The 25,846-nt window shown below is 39.3% G+C and overlaps 3 protein-coding genes across 4 annotated transcripts; 2 read left to right on the plus strand and 1 right to left on the minus strand.

The window, feature by feature from the left end:
- Positions 1 to 2,373: 2,373 nt before the first annotated feature.
- LOC117127547 lies at positions 2,374 to 6,217 on the minus strand. The gene is made up of 2 exons (XM_033278150.1): positions 6,148 to 6,217; positions 2,374 to 5,056 (listed from the first exon to the last, which is right to left on the minus strand). The coding sequence occupies exon 2, from the start codon at positions 3,158 to 3,160 to the stop codon at positions 2,501 to 2,503; it is 660 nt and encodes a 219-aa protein (XP_033134041.1). The 5' UTR covers positions 3,161 to 5,056; positions 6,148 to 6,217; the 3' UTR covers positions 2,374 to 2,500.
- A 2,808-nt stretch (positions 6,218 to 9,025) lies between these two features.
- Positions 9,026 to 12,767, plus strand: LOC103833397 (3-isopropylmalate dehydratase large subunit, chloroplastic). Of its 2 annotated transcripts, none has more exons than XM_033277294.1 (15): positions 9,026 to 9,304; positions 9,375 to 9,494; positions 9,560 to 9,730; positions 9,802 to 9,954; positions 10,023 to 10,091; positions 10,173 to 10,289; positions 10,372 to 10,446; positions 10,705 to 10,782; positions 10,906 to 11,001; positions 11,073 to 11,122; positions 11,361 to 11,415; positions 11,511 to 11,642; positions 11,882 to 11,929; positions 12,023 to 12,181; positions 12,420 to 12,725. In XM_033277294.1, the coding sequence occupies exons 1-15, from the start codon at positions 9,254 to 9,256 to the stop codon at positions 12,558 to 12,560; spliced, it is 1,515 nt and encodes a 504-aa protein (XP_033133185.1). In that variant the 5' UTR covers positions 9,026 to 9,253; the 3' UTR covers positions 12,561 to 12,725. The 2 variants fall into 2 exon arrangements, with proteins under 2 accessions (XP_033133185.1, XP_009107732.1); XM_009109484.3 differs by having other exon boundaries at positions 9,135 to 9,304; positions 9,372 to 9,494; positions 12,420 to 12,767.
- A 9,925-nt stretch (positions 12,768 to 22,692) lies between these two features.
- Positions 22,693 to 24,711, plus strand: LOC103833396. Its single transcript, XM_033278022.1, has 2 exons — positions 22,693 to 22,698; positions 22,840 to 24,711. Exons 1-2 carry the CDS (start codon positions 22,693 to 22,695, stop codon positions 23,173 to 23,175), a joined length of 342 nt encoding a protein of 113 aa, XP_033133913.1. The 3' UTR covers positions 23,176 to 24,711.
- The last annotated feature ends 1,135 nt before the right edge of the window (positions 24,712 to 25,846 follow it).

Raw genomic sequence — 25,846 nt, forward strand, 5'->3', positions numbered from 1 at the left:
TTATCCCTGCAATTGCTTCATGAACATTTCGTGGTAATAGTTCCTTGAAGGCAAACGGAAGGAGGCGCTGCATCATTACATGGCAATCGTGGCTTTTCAAGCCAGTAAACTTTCCTTCCTTTCTGTCGATACAGTTACGCAAATTAGATGCGTAACCGTCTGGAAATTCCACATCGTTTGAAATCCAATCAAAGAACGCATCCTTTCCCGCTGCATCAAGTCGGTATATGGGAAAAGGAGCCCTACCACTCTCATCAACATGAAGTTCTGAACGAGCACATATATCGACTAAATCCAGTCTTGACTTCAAATTATCCTTTGTTTTACCTTGAACATTAAGGATCGTGTTCATGAGATTGTCAAAAAAGTTCTTCTCAATATGCATGACATCTAAATTATGCCTTAGTAGATGATCCTCCCAGTATGGCAGATCCCAGAAAATACTTTTTTTGTGCCAGTTATGTAGGTTTCCAACACCATCTACCGGAAAATGCTCATGTCCACCGACGTCTGGCGTCCTTTCTGCACCAAAATCTCTAAGTTGTGTCTTCAAATCTTTCCCACGAATTTCCGGAGGTGGACTGTCAAACACCCTCTTGTTCTTCGTAAACAAATTCCTACTTTACGATATGGATGATCTGGTGGTAGAAATCTCCTGTGACAGTCAAACCAACACGTTTTCCTTCCGTGTTTTAGTTGGAAAGCATCAGTGTTATCTTGACAATATGGACATGATAGCCTTCATGCGTTGTCCATCCAGATAACATACCATATGCTGGAAAATCACTTATTGTCCACATTAGTACTGCCCGCATTTGAAAGTTTTCTTTATACGAAACATCGTATGTTTCAGCACCTTGAGCCCATAGTTGTTGCAACTCATATATTAGTGGCTGAAGAAACACATCAAGTGATCTCTTAGGATGCTCTGGTCCGGGAACGAGAATCGAGAGAAACAAAAACTCTCGTCGCAAGCACAAGTTTGGGGGTAGGTTGTATGGTGTAAGAATGACTGGCCATAGAGAATACTGTCTTCCACTCTTGCCAAACGGGCTGAAACCATCAGTACATAATCCAAGGTAGACATTTCTTCTCTCATACGCAAAGTCGGGATACTTTGATTGGAAATGCTTCCACGCTTTTGCATCTGAAGGATGTCTGATCTCACCATCTGTTGAGTGCTCCGCATGCCATCTCATTGGTTGCGCTGTGCGTTCAGACAGATACAGCCTCTGCAACCTTTCCGTCAAAGGCAAATACCACATCCTTTTATATGGTACTGGAACTCTTCCACTCGTATCTTTATAACGAGGCTTCCCACAAAATTTGCATGAAACCCGCTGTTCATCCGCCCTCCAATAAATCATGCAGTTGTCTCTGCATACATCTATTACCTGATACGATAAACCAAGACCAGCTACGAGTTTCTGAACCTCGTAGTATGAGCCAGGAGCTACATTATCTTCGGGTAGAATACCTTTTACATAATCAGCAATCGCATCCACACAGTCTTCAGCCAAATTATAATCCGTCTTAATGCCCATCAATCTTGTAGCAGATGATAAAGCTGAATGACCATCTCTGCAACCTTCGTACAATGGTTGCTTTCCAGCATCCAACATATCATAAAATCTCCTAGCTTCGGCATTGGGTAAATCTTCCCCTCTAAAATGATCATTTACCATCTGCTCAGTACCTACACCGTAATCTACATCCGTTCTAATTGGATCTTCTAATCTAACCGCTGGCTGAGGTTCGCTAGTACTACCATGTTCATAATCAGTTTCTCCATGATGATACCAAATTTTGTAACTTCGTGTAAACCCACTCAAATATAGATGAGTCCAAACATCCCATTGTTTAATAACTTTTTTATTTTTACAATTAGAGCAAGGACATCTTAACATACCTGTTTTTGCTTCCGGTTGTCGGTGAACTAACCCCATGAATTCGGTTATACCTTGTTGGTATTCTTCCGTAAGCAAACTCGTGTTCGGATCCAAATGAGGTCGATCGATCCAAGAACGAAAATAATTTGAAGAAGACATGTTTTTTATGAATCAAATTCGTGTGTAAAAAAAGTGAGAGGGAGGATGAAGATATGGAGTGAATGAAGAGGAAGAGGGGTGCTTGTATTTATAGTTGAAATCCTGCCGACGGTCCAAGGAAATTCCGACGGAATTCCGATGCAAACGGCTAGTTCGTCGGAATTTCCTCGGAATTTTTAAAATCCCCTAACGGCTCTCCAACGGCTCTCTAACGTCTATAATATTTCCTCGGAATTCATCAGTTTTTTCCGAGGAATACTAGTTTCCTCGGTATTCCGTCGGAATATTCCGACGAGATGAATTTTTCTCGGAATTCCGTCGGAATATTCCGAGGGAATTCCGTCGGAATATTCCGAGGAAATTCCGAGGAAGCCAAATTTTGTGTTTCCTCGGAATTGCCTCGGAAATTCCTCGGTATATTCCGAGGAATTCATTTTCCGTCGGAACGTCCGTCAGAATACCGCTGTTTTCTTGTAGTGATATCTGAACAGCTTGCAGATGATGTAGTCTTTGGTTGCTTCATCCTCCTGGATGCCAGACACAAAGTCTTCGAGTGTCTCAATATGATCCAAAGGATTTTCATCAGGAAGACCACGATAAGGGTGCCGACCCACATGAGAGAAGTGTGTGAGGTGTATTTGAAATCCCTGGATTTTTAGAGGTCGAATCGCAGACCTGTTGGTGTAGAACCTGATCAAATCTACTAACGATCTCTGAAGAGGAACTTTAGCATCCTCGGGGGCAGCAAATGGCTCAAGGATTGCAGTCCCTTGTCCATCTATCTTCTGACCTGCTGCATTACACTGATGACCTCCAGGGTCATGCAAGTCTCCATTCTCATCCCTCTGTAGCATAAGTGATACAACAATGTCTGCTCGCGGATTGGTATCAATCGATGTTCGAGTTGAACTGTCAATCGTTGCTCTGTCAGAAGTGTCGATTGACGTCGTAGAGGTGGTGTCAATCGACGTAGTAAAGGTGGTGTCGATCGACGTAGTAGAGGTAGTGTCGATCGATGATGTGTGTTTCTCTTTGCGGATTGAGCGTTCCAAACTTGTTGGGTCTGAGAAGAAAAGTAATTCCTCCTTGCTGCTTATGGTACTGATAGGCATGTACCTGAAAGACAAAAAATTTTTTTATGTAATTAACAATGAGAGGAAATAAAACCTAGACTAAACCTATTAATCAAGTCTATTGGCAAATCCTTGCTCCCCGGCAAAAGCACCAAATTTGATATCACTCAAATTACCCTAAGGAGTGATTTTACTCAAATAAGAGGTTCAATTGTAGCTCTTAGGGAACAAATCCACAGAGAGCTAGGGCACACAATAGACTATAGAAAGCAATATTAAGCTAGGCAAACTGTTTATAAAGCAGTAAATGAATGAAAGAAAGGTGAACAAAGTAGTTGTTCGATTGGTTGATTGAGGTTGTAAACAATTAGGAGAAATAGCTAGACCTAGAGATTTATCAATCAAGAGATTCAAAACTACAATTCAAGGATGCTAATGGTTTATAGATTCAATTCTAGAACTCGATTTTAATAAGTAAGCAATCCAGCTTTCGCATGCAATTGCTAATCAGATTTTTAAGTCCAGTCTCAGCTGTCGCTTATTGACTTGGAGTGAGCATCGATCGATGCTATGGCCTGAGCGTTGATCGATGCTTTCTCAAACAAGCATTAACGACCTAATCGATTAAGTTCAGTTAGATTCCTAGACCAACTCTCGTACGCGCCTAGGTATCTAATCCAACAGAGTTCATGTTCCGTTAGTTGATTGCACTTTTGTGCCTCTCAACTATCTTATTCTAGGTTCAAACAATTAGTCACACTGTCGTTCTATTCTAACTATTCCAGATCCTAGTGTTACAAATCATCCTGGTGTAGAGATCTATAGATAATCTAGCAATCCTAATTGATTATAAGTTTGACATTAAGCTCACGAAATACCTAAACCTAATAAGATGATTACTTATGCATAGAATCAATAACACAAATCATAGTCTGAATAATATAATAGATAAGAAATCAATGGTAAACCCAATGGAGTTCCAATCAATCTCTGAAGGAGAATTAATCTTCTCTCCAAACATAAGAGAAAACAATATAATAGGATAATAGATAGCGTGTAGCCGTCAATAATGATTTAGAAATACATAAATAGGATTTCTGGTCGTCCATGAGTATTTTGGTAACTTTGGGTGGCTTATGGCTTCAGTTGGTCTTGAAATATGTTTGGTCCACGTTCTGGCATCACCGTCGATCGATGGCAAGGGTGCACCGTCGATCAACAGTCCTTCATCTCCTCGACAACTTCCTCTCGCAAGACAGGCTGACCACTCTTTAGTAAAATGGGCATAACTTCTGCCACATGATGCTGATTGACCTCAGACCGGTAGCATTGTGTAAAAAGATGAGCTCAATCTAACGGTGAAAAGGTCTCCATCCATAGCTAAACATCTGAAGTGTTTGTGTAATTGTGCACTCAAAAAGACTCCAAAAGACAGCAAAATCACCACTATTCTCCATTTGCCTCCGGCTAGAGTTGAACCGAACAACACACTTCACAAAATTCAATAGCTGTTTTAATGTTATTGTAACATCCCGAGTTGTGATATATAGAAAAGACTTAAAAGAATTGATTTGAGTATCTATGTTACTATAGTTGACTTATTTTTTCCGTCATACATCCGTTTATAACTCCAAGGTTAAGCGTGTTGGGCTAAAGTAGTAAAAGGATGGATGACCTATCGGAAAGTGATTCGTGATACTATTTGAGTGAGGCCAAAGCACAAAAAAAGGTCATGTGGTGATTATAGGGTCAGTATACAATGATTTCGAACCTTGAAAAAATTAACACACCAACCGTTAAAATAGGATGGGTCCACAGATTAAGCGAACGGGCGTTAATTTTCCAAAGTTGGTCAAGAAAAATCAATTAGCCGTGGGCGGTTGGACGACTGCGTTACAGTTATTAACTAGGTGTGTATATAAATTTGTACGATACCTGTTGGGGTCAAAAACGGTTACGACGGAATTACCACCCGAAAATCCTCGGAGATCGTATTTCCGAAAGAGTTAGTAAAAGAAGAGATGTAATTTTCGTAAAAATAACCTATACGAGGTTTTTACGAAGAAGTATCCTTTGGGATTCAAACCGAACAAACCAAGCTCGGTCGCTACGTATACACGCCGTCCGGTCGCTACGTAGCAACCAATCCCGAGCCAAGCTCGGTCGCTACGTAGCAACCGGGCTTGAGCCAAAGTTCGGTCGCTGTGTAGCGATTGAACCTTTCCGAACATCGATACGACACCAGTCTATGCGTTCTCGTCAAACCTTCGAATGCTATCTCCCGAAGACCGTAGCAAGCTCAGTCCATGTTCCCCGCTATTCTAAGTCATCGATCAAACTTCGCGGATTAGAAACCGCGGAAAACTCGTAGTAAACGTGTCGAATCGGAAAACGGCCCAAAGGGACCTAAAACACGATTCGAAGCCCATCCTACGATTTTCCTAACCAAAAGCCCGTAAACCACATCATGGTTTACGCTTGGCCCACAAGGAAGGATAAATGTCAAGTTTCCGCGGATAAATACGGAAGTTTCGAAGATAATTATGAAGATCGGGAAAAATGGAAAATCTCCATTTTATGCTATGACGGCTTAAGGGCAGAAGAGTAAAAGCGTAAACCGACCTTGGAGCTAGTATATAAGGAGTCCTAGGCGAGGAGGAGAGGGAAGAACTTTTGAGAGCAAACTTAGCACTTAGAGCAATTTAGGCAATTTTCCGTTTTTGTTATTTCGAGCTGCGACTCAATTAGGTTTAGCCGTCTTAGGGTTGCTAGAACTAGGAATCTCGCCGACAGCTCTCGAGCCCAGGCTTATACCTTGTTGTAACGCTCATACGCAGATTCGGAATAAAGATCTACTTTGCTCTCTCTCTCTTTTCGATTTCTTACTTTTATCGTTGTTATTCTCGTGTTCTGATTGCTTGACGTGTGGTAATTAACAGATATCCGGGTCCTCTGAGAAATTAGGGTTTTCCTAGTTTCCTTATTTAAACGGAAATCGACAGTGTAAATTTCGGTTCCCACAATACCTAAATTCATACCACTTTGATAATAGTATGTGTCAGTGTTATTTATTTATTAAATTTTAACTTTACTAGATTTTTTAACCGCGCTACGCGCGGATAAGATATTATATGTATTTCACAATTCTAAAAAATAATGTATAATATTGTATTATATTATTTAAAGAATATAAAATAAGACTACATAACATAAATATATTTTTTATTTTTTCTTTGTGAAAATCATTATGTTGTTTGATTGTTGTACTTAATTCACATATTTGCATAGATATTTGTGATAGATGAATAACTATATTTTTATTATCAATAAATAATATATATTTATTATATAATATAAGAAAAATGAAATTATTTACTTTTTAACAAACTTGTCTCATGTTGGGGACTCGGTTATAGACATATCATATTCGAATGAAACATTTTTACATTTATCAATCTTCTTAACAATTAAGAAACAAATCTGAATATCAAAACAATATCTCATACGATCTCTTTGTGGAATAACTGCTCTGAAGAAATTGAATTTATGCATAAAAAAAGACTGGAAATGGATGTGCATATGTGTTATCTAAGTCAGCTTTAAAAAAAACTATTTATAGTTCATATATCATTTATGTTCATCCTATTTTTGTGTCCATCATTTCTTAAACATCTTGAAATAAGTAATGCTAATTAATAATAAACTTTTTTTCTCACAAAATAAAAATCAAATTTTGTTTAATTATCGCTTAATTTGTCTAACTGATATATGTATTTCTCAATTCTAAAAAAATAATGTATAATATTGTATTACATTATTTAAAGAATATAAAATATGACTACATAACATAAATATACTTTTTAAATTTTCTTTATGAAAATCATTATGTTGTTTGATTGTTGTACTTGATTCACATATTTGCATAGATATTTGTGATAGAAGAATAACTATATTTTTATTATCAGTAAATAATATATATTGATTATATAATATAAGAAAAATAAAATTATTTACTTTTTAAACAAACTTGTCTCATGTTGGGGACTCGGTTATAGACATATCATATTCGAAGGAGACATTTTTACAGTTATCAATCTTCTTAACATTGAAAAAACAAATCTACATATCAAAACAATATCTCATATGATCTATTTGTGGAATAACTACTCTGAAGAAATTGAATTTAGGCATCAAAAAGGACTGGAAATGGATATGCAGATATGTTATCTAAGTCTGCTTCACAAAGTACTATTCATAGTTCATATATCATTAATATCCATCCTATTTTTTTGTCCACCATTTCTTAAACATCTTGAAATAACTGATGCTAATTAATAATAAACTTTTGCTGGAAAAAAAATCAAATTTGTCTTATTATCACTTAAATATTTTTTTAATATGGTCTAAGAAGCTTTTAAGTGATATCATAGTTTAATTTATTAGTTTTTTTGTTACTTTTTAGAGGTTTTTGTATTTAAGATCTTTTTTCATATTAAGCTTCTATTTCTTTCACATAATTGATATATATATATATATCATAAAAATTACCATCAAATCAGTTTTACTTATTTATTATTTTGTTTTAACGAAAATACACTTTTTAAATAATTTAATTTAAAATAAAATTATATATTAATTTGCTGTATTTTAACAATTTCATTGATTTAATTAATTTGTTTTGGTGGATAACTTAAAAAGTTTTCATATGAATCGGGGAAAGCAAGCTTATGTTGTTATATTATATTTATTTTGTGTATATAGAATCTATATATAATGTTAGTTTAATAAAGAAAGAACATTATTTTTTTTGTAACTTCAAAAAGATACATTATTACAATTTGAAATGAATCAAAATTGAATAAAATGGTAATTAAATATTTGTAAATCTAATTGTTTAGTTGGATTCTCATGAAAAAAAAATCGATTGGTTAAACAAACGTTTCAAAAAATTTGTGGTATTTTTTTGTATATAAATTATAAAATTTATTGAATTAATATATTTAATTATTGCATCCTTAAATAATATTTTATTAAGACATTAGAAAAATATGTTTTGAGTTGTTTTGTCAAATTGTACAAAAATCTATGCTTTTTCATATTTGTAACTTCAAAAGATACATTATGACAATTTGAAATTAATCAAAATTGAATAAAATGGTAATTAAATATTTGTAAATCTAATTATTTTTTTATCTTGTTTAGTTGGATTCTCATGAAAAAAATCGATAGGTTAAACAAATGTTTCAAAATTTGTTATGTTATTGTTTTGTCTATAAATTACAAAATTTATTGAATTAATATATTTAATTATTACACCCTTAAATAATATTTTATTAAGAAATTAGAGAAGTATGTTTTGAGTTGTTTTGTCAAAATTTTACAAAAATCTATGCTTTTTCATATTTGTCACGAAAATTTATATGTTAAACTTACTTTTACAAAATTCTTAACTTTGTCACGAAAACAAAATCTATGCTTTTTCATATTTGTCAACGTTCTCACACTTTCTAAGAATATATTAGCTTAGTCACTTACTTATTTTTTTTTACAAAACAAAGTATCGGAGTCTTGAAAGTTGAATTTATATTATTGTAAATGTACATAAGAGTTTGTGATTATATACTTAGTGGTTCTTGTATATGTGTCCAAGAATGTTTCAATGGCTTAGTGGTAACTGTCCTATATATATCATACTAACCCGGATTCGATTCTCACCTTCGCATTGTTTTTTTTATTTTTTACGAAAAGTAAATGAGATGACATGGCAATTTCGGGTTCTCTGATTGGTTGATTTTTCTATCCTATGTGGACACCCTCTCCATGGCTTATATCCCCCTTTTAGTATAGTATAGATTAGAAGAGAAAGGTGAAAAAGTTGTGTGTTCAGAAAGTGTTAAAAAAATAGAAAATGAGAAGAGAAAGGAGTATCACGTGGGTAAAGTCTGAATGGCATTATTACCAACCTATGGACTCAAGTGAACGCGGCGTTTGAGTTGATATAACCTTAGATTTGTAACCTTGTACAAATATACACTTGTAAGAATAGAGGGATTCTCTTATAACCTTAGGTTTGAGTTACACAGACGCCCCCATCATACCGCAGCTCACACACTTACAAGAAGGAAGGGAAGAATGGCTTCCTCTGTAATCTCTTCATCTCCTTTCCTCTGCAAATCCGCCCAGGTTATATCATTTCTCATCTTCTCAGGGTTTATTGATTTTTCTCTGATTCCTGAGGGCTTCTTTCCAGCAGAAGGATTTGGGGTTCCCTAAACCGTCGCAGATTTCGGTTCACAGATGTCAGAAGAGAGCGATATCTCGGAAGATCGTCTCCGTCATGGCGCCGCAGCGATCATCCAGCGCCACTGGATCGGTCTGGCTCTCTCTTTCGTTTCGGTTTGCTCTTCCCTCTGTGTTTCTCACTGTGTCTTGTTGCAGGTGAAAACTGGGATGACGATGACGGAGAAGATTCTTGCCAAGGCAGCAGAGAAATCACAAGTGGTGCCTGGTGATAACATCTGGGTTAACGTTGACGTTCTCATGACTCATGATGTCTGTGGCCCTGGTGCTTTTGGTATCTTCAAGAGAGAGTTCGGTGAAAAAGCTAAGGTCTTGATTTTTTTTTTTAATATTGTCTTCTCTGGTTACGTTTGATCACTTAAATGTGCTTGTTCTCAAAGGTTTGGGACCCGGAGAAGATTGTTGTTATTCCAGACCATTACATCTTCACTGCTGATAAGCGTGCCAACCGCAATGTCGACATTATGAGGGAACATTGCAGGGAACAGAACATCAAGTATTTCTATGATATCACCGACCTTGGAGATTTTCGGGTATCACAAGTTTCCATCTTTCTTGCATTTTGGAAGATGTGTAATGCCTTTCTTTCTTATTTCTCCAGGCTAATCCTGACTACAAAGGTGTTTGCCATGTGGCGCTTGCACAAGAAGGTCATTGCAGGCCAGGAGAGGTGAGACGATAATGAGATACTCTCTTCTCTTTCGCTGGATATTATTGCTTTGTTTGTTTTATTTTTTTGTTTTTGTTATAGGTTTTGTTAGGAACAGACTCGCACACATGTACTGCTGGAGCGTTTGGTCAGTTTGCTACAGGGATTGGAAACACCGATGCTGGATTTGTGTTAGGCACTGGCAAAATCCTCCTTAAGGTTGTTTATTGTTGTTAGATGGAATTCAGTGATACATGTTTCAAATTGAAAAAGGTTGTTAAAACATATCTTGACTTCACAGGTTCCACCAACAATGAGGTTTATCTTGGATGGTGAAATGCCCAGTTATCTGCAAGCAAAGGATCTGATTTTACAAGTGAGCGTGTTATCTCTCTTGCAACATTTATCTCCTTTTACAGCTTCTGAACTGTTGACAGGTCCTTTTGGACATAAGTCTGAGGTCATGAGCGACTTTTGATGTGCTCTAGTCATTTATTGACGACATTGCATATTACTGTGAAGTCATTTTTCCATTCTATCTGATAGTTCAAAGTGTTTTTTTTTAATGTTTACTCTTTTGGGATTCTATCTGGCGTCTTTCATCTGATTCTTGAATTTGCTTCCAACGTTGTAGATCATTGGAGAAATATCTGTTGCTGGTGCAACTTACAAGACGATGGAGTTCAGTGGAACAACTATTGAAAGTCTAACTGTAAGATATAATTTTTATTTTTCTTCATGGTTCCCTCTCTGATGAGACTACATACAATAAATTATGGGGTATGGTGTCTTCACTGACTTATTAGTCCTTGCTTCAATATGTTTTGGCTGCTAGATGGAAGAAAGAATGACATTGTGCAACATGGTTGTGGAAGCTGGGGGAAAGAATGGTGTCATCCCTCCTGATGCGACGACATTTAATTACGTTGAGGTCTGTTGCTGTCTTATTTTCTTGTAAATCATTGTCAATGAAAGTTATGCTGAAGTATGTTACCTTTACAGAACAGGACATCTGTACCCTTTGAGCCCGTATATAGTGATGGAAATGCAAGGTATGATCTTATCCTAAATATCTATATATTGAACTATTTAGCGGCGTTGGGATAACATCAGTATACTGGATATGTAGCACACCATGTTTCGAATCTACTGTTCATATGAGTAATACAACTTGTTAGAATCTCTTCAAATATTGATTTCATTTGTGTTTTGGTTAGGGATTGCATTCTAGTGTCATCTCTCTTAACCTTTCTTTTTCTAACCATATTCTTTCGTTGTTTTGTTCTATAGCTTTATTGCAGATTATCGATTTGACGTGTCAAAGCTGGAGCCTGTGGTGGCTAAGGTGGGGTTTTTATCATGGTGACCAGTTTATACGTCGAGTTGTTTTTGCCACTTCATGTAGGTATAACTTATTTGCTATTTTCGATGTTCTTTCAGCCTCATTCTCCTGACAACAGGGCTCTAGCAAGAGAATGCAAAGATGTGAAAATTGACAGAGTATACATTGGTTCTTGTACTGGTGGGAAGACTGAGGATTTTATGGCTGCAGCTAAACTTTTCCATGCAGCAGTAAGTTAGACTTGTTTTTCTGTGACATGCGTACAAAACAACCTGTTATCCTGGGTTCTTAATCTAAAGCAAAGCCTTCATCAAATTTATTGTTGAACACAGGACCAATAGTTTTCTTAATTCTATAGCAAGCAATGTTCCGGATGAGACAATGTTGCTGTTGATTTTTTGTCTAGGGTTCTCTTCTTACTGGTTGCCGTTTTAGCCTCATGGTAAATCTGTTTGTTTGTTTGTTACAGGGAAAGCAAGTCAAAGTCCCAACTTTCCTTGTCCCCGCTACTCAGAAGGTTAGCACTACATTTCAACATTGTCACTATCTCAACTGGTTTTGCGCAGAAAGGAAATATTAAATGAATTACATGTCTGGTCATGTCTGCCAGGTGTGGATGGATGTGTATGCCCTCCCTGTGCCTGGAGCAGGTGGAAAGACGTGTGCGCAGATATTCGAAGAAGCTGGCTGCGACACACCCACCAGTCCTAGTTGTGGTGCCTGCCTTGGTGGCCCAGCTGACACCTATGCTCGCTTGAATGAACCTCAAGTACGCAATCGTTTCTTACCTTACTAATCCGGGTTTTTTTTCTTCTTGATCGGCTTGAAAACATGCTTATATTGTCACTATTTCTCTCATTCAATAGAAGAAGACAAAATTAATTTCTTTTGCGATGGATGTATGTTAAAATTAAGTAGTTTCTCAGTAACTGGTTCGAGTTGCCACTGAGATGCACAAGACAATATTCCATGCGGTAGTTCTAACAGAGACTTAAAAACGTGTTCAGGTGTGTGTCTCGACAACGAACAGAAACTTTCCTGGTCGGATGGGACACAAAGAAGGGCAGATTTACTTGGCTTCTCCTTACACCGCTGCAGCCTCGGCTCTGACCGGCCATGTCACCGACCCAAGAGAGTTCTTGCAGTAGGATAGCTTTGTCCGAAAAGAAATCTAAATGCTGAATCATGAGAGAACACCGTCAAAATGATGAGCATTGTGTTATATGTATGTATTTTCCTTACTTTGCTGTTGAACTTCGTAGTTTCTTTCAAACACTGTTAAACTTTTGATGTTTTGAGTTTGAAATAATAAAGAGATGAGAGAGACTTAGACAAGTCTAAAGCTCATAAACTAATTTGATTGCAATGGTTAATATATTTTAAAATAAAATCGTGCGATTTTTATTTTGTGCAAATTCCGGACATCTGTCAAAAGTAAATATTATGCAGCAATTGTTAAATTTACTTTTGACAGATGTCCGGAATTTGCAAACCCCAAACATAATAAAAACTGCACGATTTTATATTAAAGTATAACCATTCTAAACCCGATTCCTCCTTTCTTATATCGATCTTCTTTTGGATAGGATTCTTGTGATCTTTCTTTGTTCATTCTTATTTATCAACGGTAAGGTATTGTTAGCTTGGAAAAGTTGCATGATATTTTATGTCGACGAATAGTGTTCGAAGTAGGTTTTCCTTGCTTAACCTTGTCGATTGTTATCTCTATCCATTCCCATTTGGTGGGTGGTTAATTGCTTTCCAATTCAGTTTGAACCGAGATATTTTTCGATAAACTAGTAAAGAGGAGAGACGAGAACTCGTCGGTGGATCAAGACAAAAGCGTTTATTAGATCAGAGAGTCGTTCGATTGAGTTACAAAAAGGAAAAGAAGCAGTCGAAAGTAAGCCGGCGAAAGCTAGTTCGCCAGAAGGTACAAATCGGCGAAAGTAAGATGTAAAACCCTAATTTCTAGCCGAAAGTAAGTATGTAGTGATTTACGGATCCCTTTCTCATTGCTTCTTACTTCCGTTATACTCCCTCCGTTTCTAAATGATCCATGTTTTAGAAAAATATTTTGTTTCTAAAAGATCCATATTTTACATTTTCAATGTATGTAATAATGGAAAATTGTAAATTTCAAAAACATTAATTGTGTTTACTGAATTTTGATTGGTTAAAAATCATAGGAAATAGCTAAACACAGAAAATCATACATTTATTATCAAAATTTTAAGTGTTTTCTTAATAGGTGTGAAAATTCTAAAACATAGATTATTTAGGAACAGAGGTAGTATAAATCAAGATGTCATCAAAGTAGACCACTACAAACTTATTGATGTACGGTCTTAGCACCTGGTTCATGAATCTCATGAAGGTACTTGGCGCATTGGTGAGGCCAAACAGCATCACAAGCCACTCGTACAGACCTTGCTTGGTCTTGAAGGCAGTCTTCCACTCGTCCCCTTCCTTCATGCGAACTTGATGGTATCCACTCCTGACATCAATCTTAGAAAACACAGAAAACCCACTTAGTTCATCCAACATATCATCTAATCTGGGTATAGGGTACCGATATTTGATGGTGATGTTGTTGATGGTTCGGCAATCCACACACATCCACCAAGTTCCATCTTTCTTAGGGACTAGCAGGACTGTAACAGCACACTGGCTTAGGCTCTCTCGGATGTATTCTTTGTCCATGAGGTCCTGGACTTGCTTCTCCAATTCCTTGGCCTCTTCAAGGTTAACTCGGTAAGCGGCTTGGTTTGGTAACGGAGCGCCGGGGACAAGATCGATCTGATGCTCAATCCCTCGGATGGGAGGTAAGCCGGCTGGTATGTCTTCCGGGAACACCTCCTTGTACCTCTCCATGAGGTCCTGCACCTCAGATGGGAGCTCCTGGACTTCTAAACCTGCAAAACAACCTTCCTTGACGACCATTAGTAGCACATGCGTGTGATCATATAAAGTTTTCATAACTTGACCGGAGTTGATATACAAGTTGGTCTTACTTTTCTTACTGGCCTGATCCATGGCCTTTTGCATTTCATGTACCTCTTGTGGGCTGAGGGGTGTGAGATTGTGTTTCTTGTTGTTGTGGCTGAAGCTGTACACATTGGTCCGACCATGGTGGATGGTATCTTTGTCAAACTGCCACGGCCTGCCTAGGAGTAAGTGGCCGGCTTGCATTGGAACAACACCACACTTAACCTCATCATGGTATTTGCCAATATTGAAGGACACCACCACTTGCTCAGCTATCTTAAGCTCGGTTTTATCATTGAGCCATTTAAGGCGGTATGGCCGCGGGTGTGGAGTCTTGATTAGACCTAACTTATCAACAAGATACTTGCTGGCCACGTTAGTAAAAGAACCACCATCTATTATAAGGCTACATACCTTTTGTTCCACGCTGCATCTTGTGTGAAAGATGTTTTCTCTCTGGATAGTCTCGGGATCAAAGAGGGCACTAAGGGCTCTCCTGGTCACAAGTAACTCGCCAGTCTCTGGATAGTCAGTCCCCTCCTCATCGGACACAACAGCTTTTACCTCGGCCTCATCCTGCCTTAAGGACCATCACTCGCTTGTTTGGACAGTCTCTAGCGTAATATCCTTTGCCCTGACACTTATAACAAATAATGTCACGAGTTCTCAAGTTTTGGGCCTGTGCTTTCTATCTCAATCGCCTAACCCTTGTCTACGGCCTTGGCGGATGGTGTCGTCCATGTGGGCTTACTTCGGCTGGTGGACGCGGTCTTCCTCTTGATGTGTTGTGCAGCTTGGATAGCGTAGTGTATCAGGTCCTGGAAGTCCTCATACGACTATCTCTCCACCTTGCGGGCAATCCAGTCGTGTAAGCCGTCTAGGAACTGGGACATCAAGGACGGCTCCGGCTGGTCAACTTCCAGCTTGTGTCGAAGGGACTCAAACTCCTCGAAATACTCCTCCACAGACTTGGTACCCTGAGACAACTTACGGAAACATTTTAGTAATTCCTGCTGATAGTAAGAGGGAATATACCTGCCTCGGAGCTTAGTTCTCATCTCAGCCCATGTGCGGGCTCTCCAAACTTGACCGGCCTTGGCAACGTCGCAATCCCACCAGGCTAACGCATTGTCTGTCAGTTGAGCAGCGGCTAGAGCGATCTTCCTAGCCTCGGAGTACTTGTAGTACTCAAAGATATACTCCATACGCTTTTCCCATGTAATGTAAGCGTCCGGATCAACCTTCCCAGCAAACGTAGGGGGCTTCAGCTTAAGGTCCTTGCCTCCTATCCACGGCTCCTCCTCTTCTCGGTCCCGGCCTCTCCTCCGGCCTGGGTTGTCTCCTCCTTGGACCCTCCGTTCTCGGCCTCGTCCGTCTCCGCTCCGTTCGGTTGCTCAGCCTCGCGGCTTTGAGTATCGTCGGTACTGTCCGCATATGAGTCTTGATCCGACTGGTACGGTTGGCGTCTGGCTGGCGGTCGTGGTCCGTTAGGCCTGTCTCACTGCTAGATATGATTAAGTTGCTCGGTTATGACCCTAAGGCTCGCCCTGATCTCATCATTGGCGGCTTGAAACTGAGCATTGATGGCGGGTTGGTCTCGACCTACTTCTCCTATGTCTACAAGAATAAAATTAAGAGGAAAAGATCAAATGCAAGGGGTATAGATAGATGATTTAAATAAGGAACTTGGATTGGATACAAGGGTATCGACCAAGAAATAAAGTAAATGCAAGGATTGAAAAAGGCAAACCGATTTGATTCAAAAACGAAAGTTGATATATATATATATATATTTTTTTTTTTTTAATTCGAAAACTTGGAAAGAAAGTAAATTCAAATCTTTTTTTTTAATGGAAAACTTGGTGAACAATTTTAAAATTAAATGCTAATTAAAATCGACCAACTAATTAGGAAAGAACACTTTTCTTTTGGGATTTTCAAATTTTGAAGAATCAAACTAGTTTTTTTTTTTAATCGACTAAAAGGAGATTAAGAACAAGAAGAACCGAAAGTTTAGGAACTTCAGCTCTGATACCAAAATGTTGTAGGCACGGACTGGTCGATCGGTTTGATCGGACTGAGGGATAGACGCAGTACGGCTCCGGTACGGACGGATGATCTAAGAGACTGGCTGCTCGGCCAGGGGTCCTTGAACACGATTGTACCTGGAACAAATAGGATCTTTTTATGAGTTTTTAGGTTTAAGATAAACTAGAAACAAAGAACAAACTTTAAGATTGATTTTTATGAGTTTTTCTTATATAATCTCAAAACGAAATCAATGTGGGAACCGAAATTCGCACTGTCAATTTCCGTTTAAATAAGGAGAGTAGGAGAGCCCTAATTTTCTAGAGGTCCCGGATATCTGCTAATGCCACACGCCAAGGAATCAGAACATGAAATAAAGACGAGAAAAATAATAAATCGAAAGGAAAGCAAAGTAGATTTTATTCCGAATTCGCGTTTGAGCGTTACAACAAGGTAAGAGCCTGGGCTACGAGAGCTGTCGGCGAGATTCGTAGTTCTAAAACCCGAAGACGGCAAAAAAAATTGAGTCGCAGCTCGAATAACAAAAACGGAAAATTGCCTAAACTGCTCTAAGTGCTAAGTTTGCTGTGAAAAAGTTATCTCCCCATGCCTCTCGCCTAGGACTCCTTATATACTCCCGCCTAGGTCGGTTTACGCTTTTTCCCTTCTGCCCTTAAGCTGTCATAGCCTAAAAATGGAGATATTCCATTTTTCCCGATCTTCGTAATTATCTTCAAAATTTCGTATTTATCCGCGGAAACTTTACATTTATCTTTCCTTGCGAATCAAGTGTAAACCGTCTTACGGTTTACAAGCTGTTGGTTAAGAAATCGTAAAGTGGGCTTCGAGTCATGTCTTAGGTCCCTTTGGGCCATCTTCTGACTCAAAGCGTTTATTACGGCTTCTATCGAAAAAAAACGAACTTTCCGCGGTTTTTATCGTAAAGTTTGATTGATGACCTCGAATTTCGAGAAACATGAAATGGATTTGCTACGGTCTTCGGGAGATAGCATCAAAGGGTAGACGAGAATGCATGGATTCGTGTCGCAATTGACGTTTCGGAAAAGCTATGTCGCTACATAGCGACCGAACGGTACGCACGCTCGGTTGCTACGTAGCGACCGAACGGGACGCGCACTTGGTCGCTACGTAGTGACCGAGCTTGGCTCGAGCTCTGTCGCTACGTAGCGACCGAGCGGGACGTGCGCTCGGTCACTACGTAGCGATCGAGCGGGACGTGCGCTCAGTCGCTACGTAGGGACCAAGCGTGGCTCGAGCTCTGTCCCTACGTAGCGACCGGGTAGTGTGCATGTTCGGTCGTTGCGTAGTGACTGAGCTTGGCTTGTCCGTGTTCCGATCGTCACACTCTTACCTATCCGTGGCTGGTTTAGATATGTTTCCGTTACCATGGGACAGCTTCTGTTTGATCTAACCAGAACTCGAACAAGGTTTTATCTCGAGATGATGTGTCGCGACATAATTAGTCGCGGAAAGAGATTCACAATTGTTTTTGCGGAGGTTTGGATAATAACTTCGTCGTAACCGTTTCGACCCGAACAATCAACAAGTAAGGATGAACCGGTTGTGATTCTAAATGATAAATAAGGAGAAAGATAGAGAGATGTAGGATGGGATGATATGTTGGACGTGTGTCTCTCTCAACAAGATCAGCGGATGGACTGATGGATAGAGATGGTTCCGGCTCTTGCTGGACGTATGTCTCTCTCAAGATCGGACAAAGGATGGAATGGATCGATGGACTCGACAAAGAACAATGGCCGGCTCTTTGATATGTCAAGAACGTTGCTCTCAATTGTTTCTCACGACTGAAAAGCTTAGGGTTTTTCTAGGGGCAAACTGACTCATATATTATCTTCTAAAAAAAATACACGGCTGCTTATAATGGGGCTTAAATACCCGATGCAGTTTTGCCCTTCTAGGGGACTTGAAGCAAAACAACAAGAACACTCTTGGACTCTAAAAACGGAAAGGCCTAACATAAAAGGCCGACTCTACTTGGACTCTAAATCAAGGCTAACAAAGGCCTGGATTATTGGATTCAAAGAAAATAAAAGGACTTAACAATTTGTCCATAATGTCTTAACCAAATCAAAATAAATAAACCAGACACAAATCAAAAACAATAAACCGGTTAAAAATCAAATTGAAATCTTACCTTCTTACCTTATTCGGATCAGACAGCTAAGTCTCTAAACCGGGATCAATTGGAACGGGCGGACCAAGGCTGAATGTGGATGATTAAGTCGGCTTGGTCTTGATCAGTAGAGGAGAACTGGATAGAGCCGAACGGGTCTTGAACCTCAGTAGGATCAGTTGGATCTTCAAGCTTCAACTCGGCCATCTCTTGAATCAGCAGTTGCTTGAAGCCGGTCTTGTCTTGCTCTAGGATCTCTTGGACAGCCTTCGTGAATCCAGCTCTTATGACTCGTACACCTGACCTGGTCGTAGGGCCTTTGCGGACTAGGGGAACCTCAGCTTGTGGTGCTACAACAGACCCCGAGTAGTTCCCTTGGTGAGCGATCGGGGGACCGCTCGAAAGAGACTGAGCTCGAACCTCCGCGAACTTCGGGTGATCCTGTGACTTCTAAAGAGACCTCGGAAGTTTCCCATCAACTCGGCGACAAGGGCTCCGTGCAGTCGGAGAACAAACGGGTTGACGACAGAGTGCTCGAAATTTCTGACTCTTCCTTAGAAGACCAAAGAGGCTCGGTTGGTGGAGCGAGGGATCCAGAGTCAACCAACAATGATATGGACGGAAGGCCACCATGGTTCGAAGTGACGGAGAACGAATGGGTGATTCCTACCGAGGAGCAGACCGAATAACTTAGTGTCGGACCGTCGACCGAAAGATCTTTGGAACCTGAACCGACCGGGACTGAAGAGGCGCTTTTCACTGTGGAGGGGGCTGGAGAGATGAATGTTGACCCATCCGGGTCTCATGCGGACGATGTTGGGTCTCACGATGGGTCGACAGTTCCCGACGACGTCGCGGAAGAGTGATTTATTTGTTGTTGTTGTTTCTCTAAGACTTTTGTTTTCCTTTTGGCCATGCGAGACTTCGTTGTTGTAACTCTGAACCTTTAAAGTTTTATTTTGGATTTCGCTAAGTTTCAATGAGTCGTGTGATTGCCTTTCAGATTTGGAAACTTTTAACGAAATTTTCAGTAAGTCGTAATTTTGTCTTTAGACTTAAAATTTTTTACGGAAAATTTTAGTAAGTCGTAAAATAGAGTTTTCAGATTCAGAATCACAGTGAGCTATTCGAAGCGAACTCGACGATCAACCGATTGTTCGACCGTCTTTGGTTTGGGTTTATCGAGATATAATGCTTAATACTGACAGTTCGGGTCGTCGAGGCTTCGAAGCAAATCTTCTAGTCTCTTTTTTGAGCGACAACGGTTTCCAATCGGTCTTAAAGTAATTCCTAAGTATTTTGTCAGCCAAACCTGACTTAAAGAGTTATAAGAAGACTTAATCTCGATTGTGCGGCTGAGGCCGTAACACAACCAAAAGTCCCCCGAACGTGAGTATGATCAGGATACGTTCAATCATGGGGCGCGATTGCTATTACGTTTGTCCGAGAGACCGGGTGGTGCTCATGCATAAGCATCGCGCTGGCGAGTCGCGCTTCTTCTCGTTAGGAGAGTTTCGGTTTCTTTTTTGGTTATAGATGGACCGATTAAGGCTGCCCTACATACCTCTTGGAGAGGATCAAGCCATTCGTAGTTCTTTTCTCCGAGTGAAAGTGGAAGTGGGTGCGCATTCACTCAATTTTTTTTTTTTGCGAGTGAAAGTGACGGTACGTCATTCACTCGATAATGTTTAAACTTTGTCGAGTAAAAGTGACTGTGTCAGTTACTCGATGGCTCGATATCTTCTCAAGAATAATATCGTCGGAGATGCATGGAGTTCCATGCTCTAGGAACAGCTTGGCCGGTGGACGTCTCGAGTCGGTAGACTCTTGGTTTAGCGACTTGAGCGATTTTGTACGGGCCTTCCCAGTTAGTCTCGAGCTTGCCGGCGTTCAACCCTTTGGTGTTTTCGAACACTTTGTGTAGTACGATGTTGCCTAACTCGAGAGGTCGAGATCTGACTTTCTTGTTGTAGTAGTTCTCGATCTGATGTTGATAGCTCTGTATGCGGAGCAGTGCTTGGTCGTTCTTCTATAGCATCCAAGGGGTCGAGTAACATGTCACTTAAGTTTGACATTCTGGGGCATTTTTGATCGACGTAGGCTGGTTACGTTCACTTCGGCAGGAGCCATAGCTTAGACTCCGTGGGCCATCGAGAAAGAAGTTGATTAAGTTACTCCTCGAGGAGTCGTTCGCTGTGACCAAAGGACGCCATCGAGTTCATCGGTCCAGCATCCCTTCTTCAAGTCAAGGCGTTTATTCAGTCCATCGATTATTATCTTGTTGGATGCCTCGGCTTGACCGTTGCTTTGCGGGTATCTCGGGATTGACGTGTTGAGGCGGATTCTCCATCTGTCGCCGAACTCTCGAAACTTAATCGATATGAACTGGGAGCCGTTGATGGTTACTATCTCGTAAGGCAGACCGTGGCGACATATGATGTTCTTCCACACGAATCAATGGACTTCATTTTATGTTATGTTTGCGAAGGCTTCCGCCTCGATCCATTTCGTGAAGTAGTCAGTCAAGACCAAGACGAAGCGTTTCTGCCGAGAATTCGGCATTGGTCTGATTATGTCCATACCCCATCGCATGAAAGGATACGGAGCCGTCATAGTTTGCAGGCGTTCGGTCAGGCAATGGATAGTCGGGGCGTGTGGCTGGCATTGGTCGCATCATTGGGAAAATTATTTGCAGTCCGTGTTCATCGTCGGCCAGTAGAAACCGAGGCTTTTGACTTTTAAGGCGAGTGCTCGTCCTGCAGAATGGTTTCATGCGGCGCATTCGTGCGTTTCGGCCATGACGAGACACGTTTCTTCGCCGTGGATGCATTTAAAGAGTACTTTGGTCGCAGTCCATCGGTGGAGGTCACCATCTAAGACGACGTAGTGGGCACTTCATGTTTTGAGTCGTCTCGCGTTCTACTTCTCGGGAGGTAACTTCTCGGGAGGTAACTTCCCATCGAAAAGGTAATTGATGAATCTATCCTACAGTCGGGGGCTTCGGTTTGTTCTGTTTCAGAGTCTTCTTCCATAGCTACAGCTTCATTTATGGGTGCTACGATGGTCGTTTCATCGGACGTCAGATTGATGCTCGGTTTGTCAAACTTGTGGATCGAGATTGTCCGTTTAACTTAATCGCGGATCCCGCTGCCTAAGGAAGCGAGAGCGTCAGCACACACGTTTTCCCCTCTAGGGACTTTCGTGAGTTGGAAGAACTCAAAATCCTTAGCGAGCGTTTGGACAACTTTAAGGTAGGCGTCCATTCGTTCGTTGCGGGCATCGTATTCGCCACTGAACTGACTAGTGACGAGTTACGAGTAGCAGTACGCACTAAGCCGTTTCGCCTTAACCGCCTTGGCCAGTCGTAATCATGCGATGAGCAACTCGTATTCTGCCTCGTTTTTCGAGGCAGTGAAGCCGAAACTAAACGACTGTCTGATTAACTCGCCTGTTGGTGACTACAGTTGGACTCCTGCTCCTGATCCTTTGTTTGTTGATGAACCGTCGACGAGCATAATCCTGTTCTGATTCGGGAGGATTAGATCTTGCTCCAGCTCTGGCGTGAGTTCAATCAAGAAGTCGGCAAGGACCTGTGACTTAGCCGCCATCCGATTTTTGAATACAATGTCGTGCTCGCTAAGCTCGATAGCCCACTTCGACAGTCTATCCGACTGTTTGGTGTTCTGCATCACGGTACGAAGGGGCTGATTCGTCAGTACTTCGATCGTGTGCGATTGGAAGTAAGGACGTAACTTCCTTGCTGACGTGATAACGGCTAGGGCCATTTTCTCGAGCATGGAGTACCGCGTCTCTGGGTCGGTCGTTCGCTTGCTCATATAGAACATTGGTTTATGTTCACCTCGATCTTCTCGGATGAGGACGCTGCTGACTGTGGTAGAAAACACTGCAATATAGAGGGAAATTGTATCGCCGGCTTCAGGCTTAGACATCACGGAAGGGGTCGTAAGATACTGTTTGAGCTGTCCCAATGCTTCTTCGCACTTCTCGTCCCAGACAAAATGTTTGTTACCGTGCAGTAGCTCGTAAAACGGAAGGCACTTGTCAGTAGATCGAGAGATGAAACGGTTAAGTTTTAGTCAAATGCTTATATGGTTGTAATCTTCTTGAAATTTTTGTGTTATTATAAGTTTAATTCAGTGAAAGAAAGTAGGGAAATTAACGTCATGAGCTCTGAATCAATTAAAACACGTGGATAATGATAAAGAAGATTCGAGGAAAGAGGAGACAGAATCTAGAAAACAAAAGCGTGGGTAGGACCTACACGTAGCAGACGCGTTCAACTTCACCCTTTTGTACTATTCTCTATTTATACATTATACTCGCCCATTTCCATTTTCATTTGCAATCTCAATTCTTGCTTTTTCACATCAACTAAAACAAAATTTTATAGATATTGCTCCCTTGAAACTTGTCTGTATATGTCCAATCCTTCTTCGAGTAAACCGAACCGGAAAACCAGCTTCGGAGATCGGTGCCTGCTGATGGCTAAGCAACAACGAACTCGCCTCTACATCCTCCGACGCTGTGTTTCCATGCTCCTTTGCTGGCATGACCACTCTATTTCCGACTAGCTCGTTCTCTGGTTTTCTGACTCAATCAAAGTCGTAATAATCAACCGGACCAACCCAGAATTAGAATATCTAATTTTAGAGGAAGCAAGTAGAATGTGATGCGATTTTAGGACTTTAGTTTATTGTTTTACAGTTCTACTTTTGGATTTGTAGAGTGCTTGTCTTTTCTGGGAATCTCGGTAACATGAAAGAAGATTCCATGTATTGGTATTTGACTATTTGGGCTTCTATACATACTGTGAATAACATGTGAGCTTTTTAACAACATCCTTTTAACAAGCCCAATATGATATGTTCGCATGCTAGTGATGATAAACCAAGTACAATTCTCTGATATTTTTAGGGAAATTTGCCGGTATATCGCAAAATAAAATTATAATTGACTGACGAATTGAACTGACTGTACAACGGAAGAGGGGGTTATTTACAAGCTTTGATACAACTTATAATATGTATTAATGTGAGTACTAGGCAGTAACTCACGCCTTGCGCGGAATTAGATTATTAATTTCGTTATTTTTCAGAGAAGAAGACATAAGGTTTGTTCAATCTGGATATCGGTTTGGTTTCGGATTATTTTTTTTTGTTTTTTTTTAACTCTTTAGGTTTTTGTTTTTTGGGTCAATTTGTGAAATGACCAAGTTTGGAAAAGAAACTAAGTGCAGAGCACTGATTTTGACATAATATAGTATCTATCAATTGTGCTTCATTTCCACCGGTTTTACCCTTGATTCATGAAAGTTGCCGGTGACTTCAAGATGTAGAGATGACGTTGACAAAATCCAAGTGTGGCCAATAATTAATGCAAACTGTCACCAACAAAATGAAGATAACACAGCCACATCACATACACATACCCACAAATATTTCATTAATTTTACTTTATATCACCACAAACATTTCATTAACTCCAACTTTTAAATACTAAAGCCTAAATGGACCACTAAACTCAAACTCAAATGTAAACTATATTATATATTTATAATTTTAAATAAAATTAAAATCTGAAAATATATATAATATTTTGTGATACTAAACTATAGTATATAAAGATGGAAAATATCATACTAAACTCTAAATCCAACCCCTAATTACTAAACTCTAAATCATGGCCACTAAATCCTAAACTAAAATCTAAGCTATAATATATATTTAAAAGAAAATCAAAATCTGAAATATATAATATTTTATAATATTTTCAAGTACTATACATACATAGTATGGAACATTGTATAAAATAGTATACAAATATTTGTTCTATTTATGTTAGTTGGGAATCATATGTAAAATAGTAGAAGAAGAAATAAAAGTACTTGTTGATGAAAAAGACGTTGTTAAACTAGACATGACCCTCACATTGTCAAACATTTGAATGAAACTAATTTTATATTACGAGCAATCATACAAAATGGCATAGAAGAGAAATATCAAATTTGAAGACATGACATATAAACTCTAAACCCTAAACTCTAGTTTGAAAACAAAATTACTAAACCCTAAACCCTAATCACTAAACCATAAACACAAATATAAACCCTAAACCATAATCACTAAACTCTAAACCCAGATATAGACCCTAAACACTAATCACTAAACTCTAAATCCTAATCACTAAACCCTAAACTCAAATATAAACCCTAAACCCTAATCACTAAACCCTAAACACATATATAAACCCTAAACCCTAATCACTAAACCCTAAACCCTAATCGCTAAACCCTAAACCCAAATATAAACCCTAAACCCTAATCACTAAACTCTAAACCCAAATATAAACCCTAAACCAAAATCACTAAACCCTAAACCCAAATATAAACCCTAAACCCAAATATAAACCCTAAACCCTAATCACTAAACTCTAAACCTAAATATAAACCCTAAAAACTAAACTCTACTCACCCACTTAAATACTAAAACCCTAGACAAACCCCTAGTTACTAAATCTAAACCCAAATAACTAAAGTATAAACCCAAACAATCTATATAATATGTTGTCAATTTTCTCAATGTAGACGACATAGTATGGAACCGCTATAAATAGTATAGATGTACTGGTCCACTCCATTTACATTTTCCAAATGACCAAGTTTAAGAACGAAATTACTAAACCCTAAGCACTAATTATTAAATCCTAAACCCAAATATAAACCCAAAACCCTAAACTGTAAACCCAAATCTCAAAATATAATGCAAACCTCAACTTCACCACCATTCATCTAAATAATAGAATTTAGATTTCTAAACTAGAATTGGTAATAATGAAGATTCCAAATAATCAAATTTGTGCAACATTTACAAAAAAAAATTTCATATTACAATCAATCACAGAAAATGACAATGAAAATAACTATCGAATTTGAAAACATGGCATATTATTACATTTTATGGAATAGTATAGCATTTCGTCTCAAATAGTATGGTACCTTTACACAAATAGCTACCCTAAAGAATATATACTATACTATTCATTTCACTGAATATAGTATAGACGAAAAGTTCATCTTCTTCAATTCTTCATTCTTAGACATGCTGATACGCATTCATTTGGCTCACTCTCATTATTCTTTATTTCCATATAAAGATCGTCTTCATGTACTCCTTTTTCTGACACAACAACACTTTACAGATCCGCCGTCGTTACTCTTCATCAGTGGATATCTATCATAGATCT

This window comes from Brassica rapa, chromosome A08 (assembly GCF_000309985.2).
Source record: "Brassica rapa cultivar Chiifu-401-42 chromosome A08, CAAS_Brap_v3.01, whole genome shotgun sequence".
NCBI lineage: Eukaryota > Viridiplantae > Streptophyta > Magnoliopsida > Brassicales > Brassicaceae > Brassica > Brassica rapa.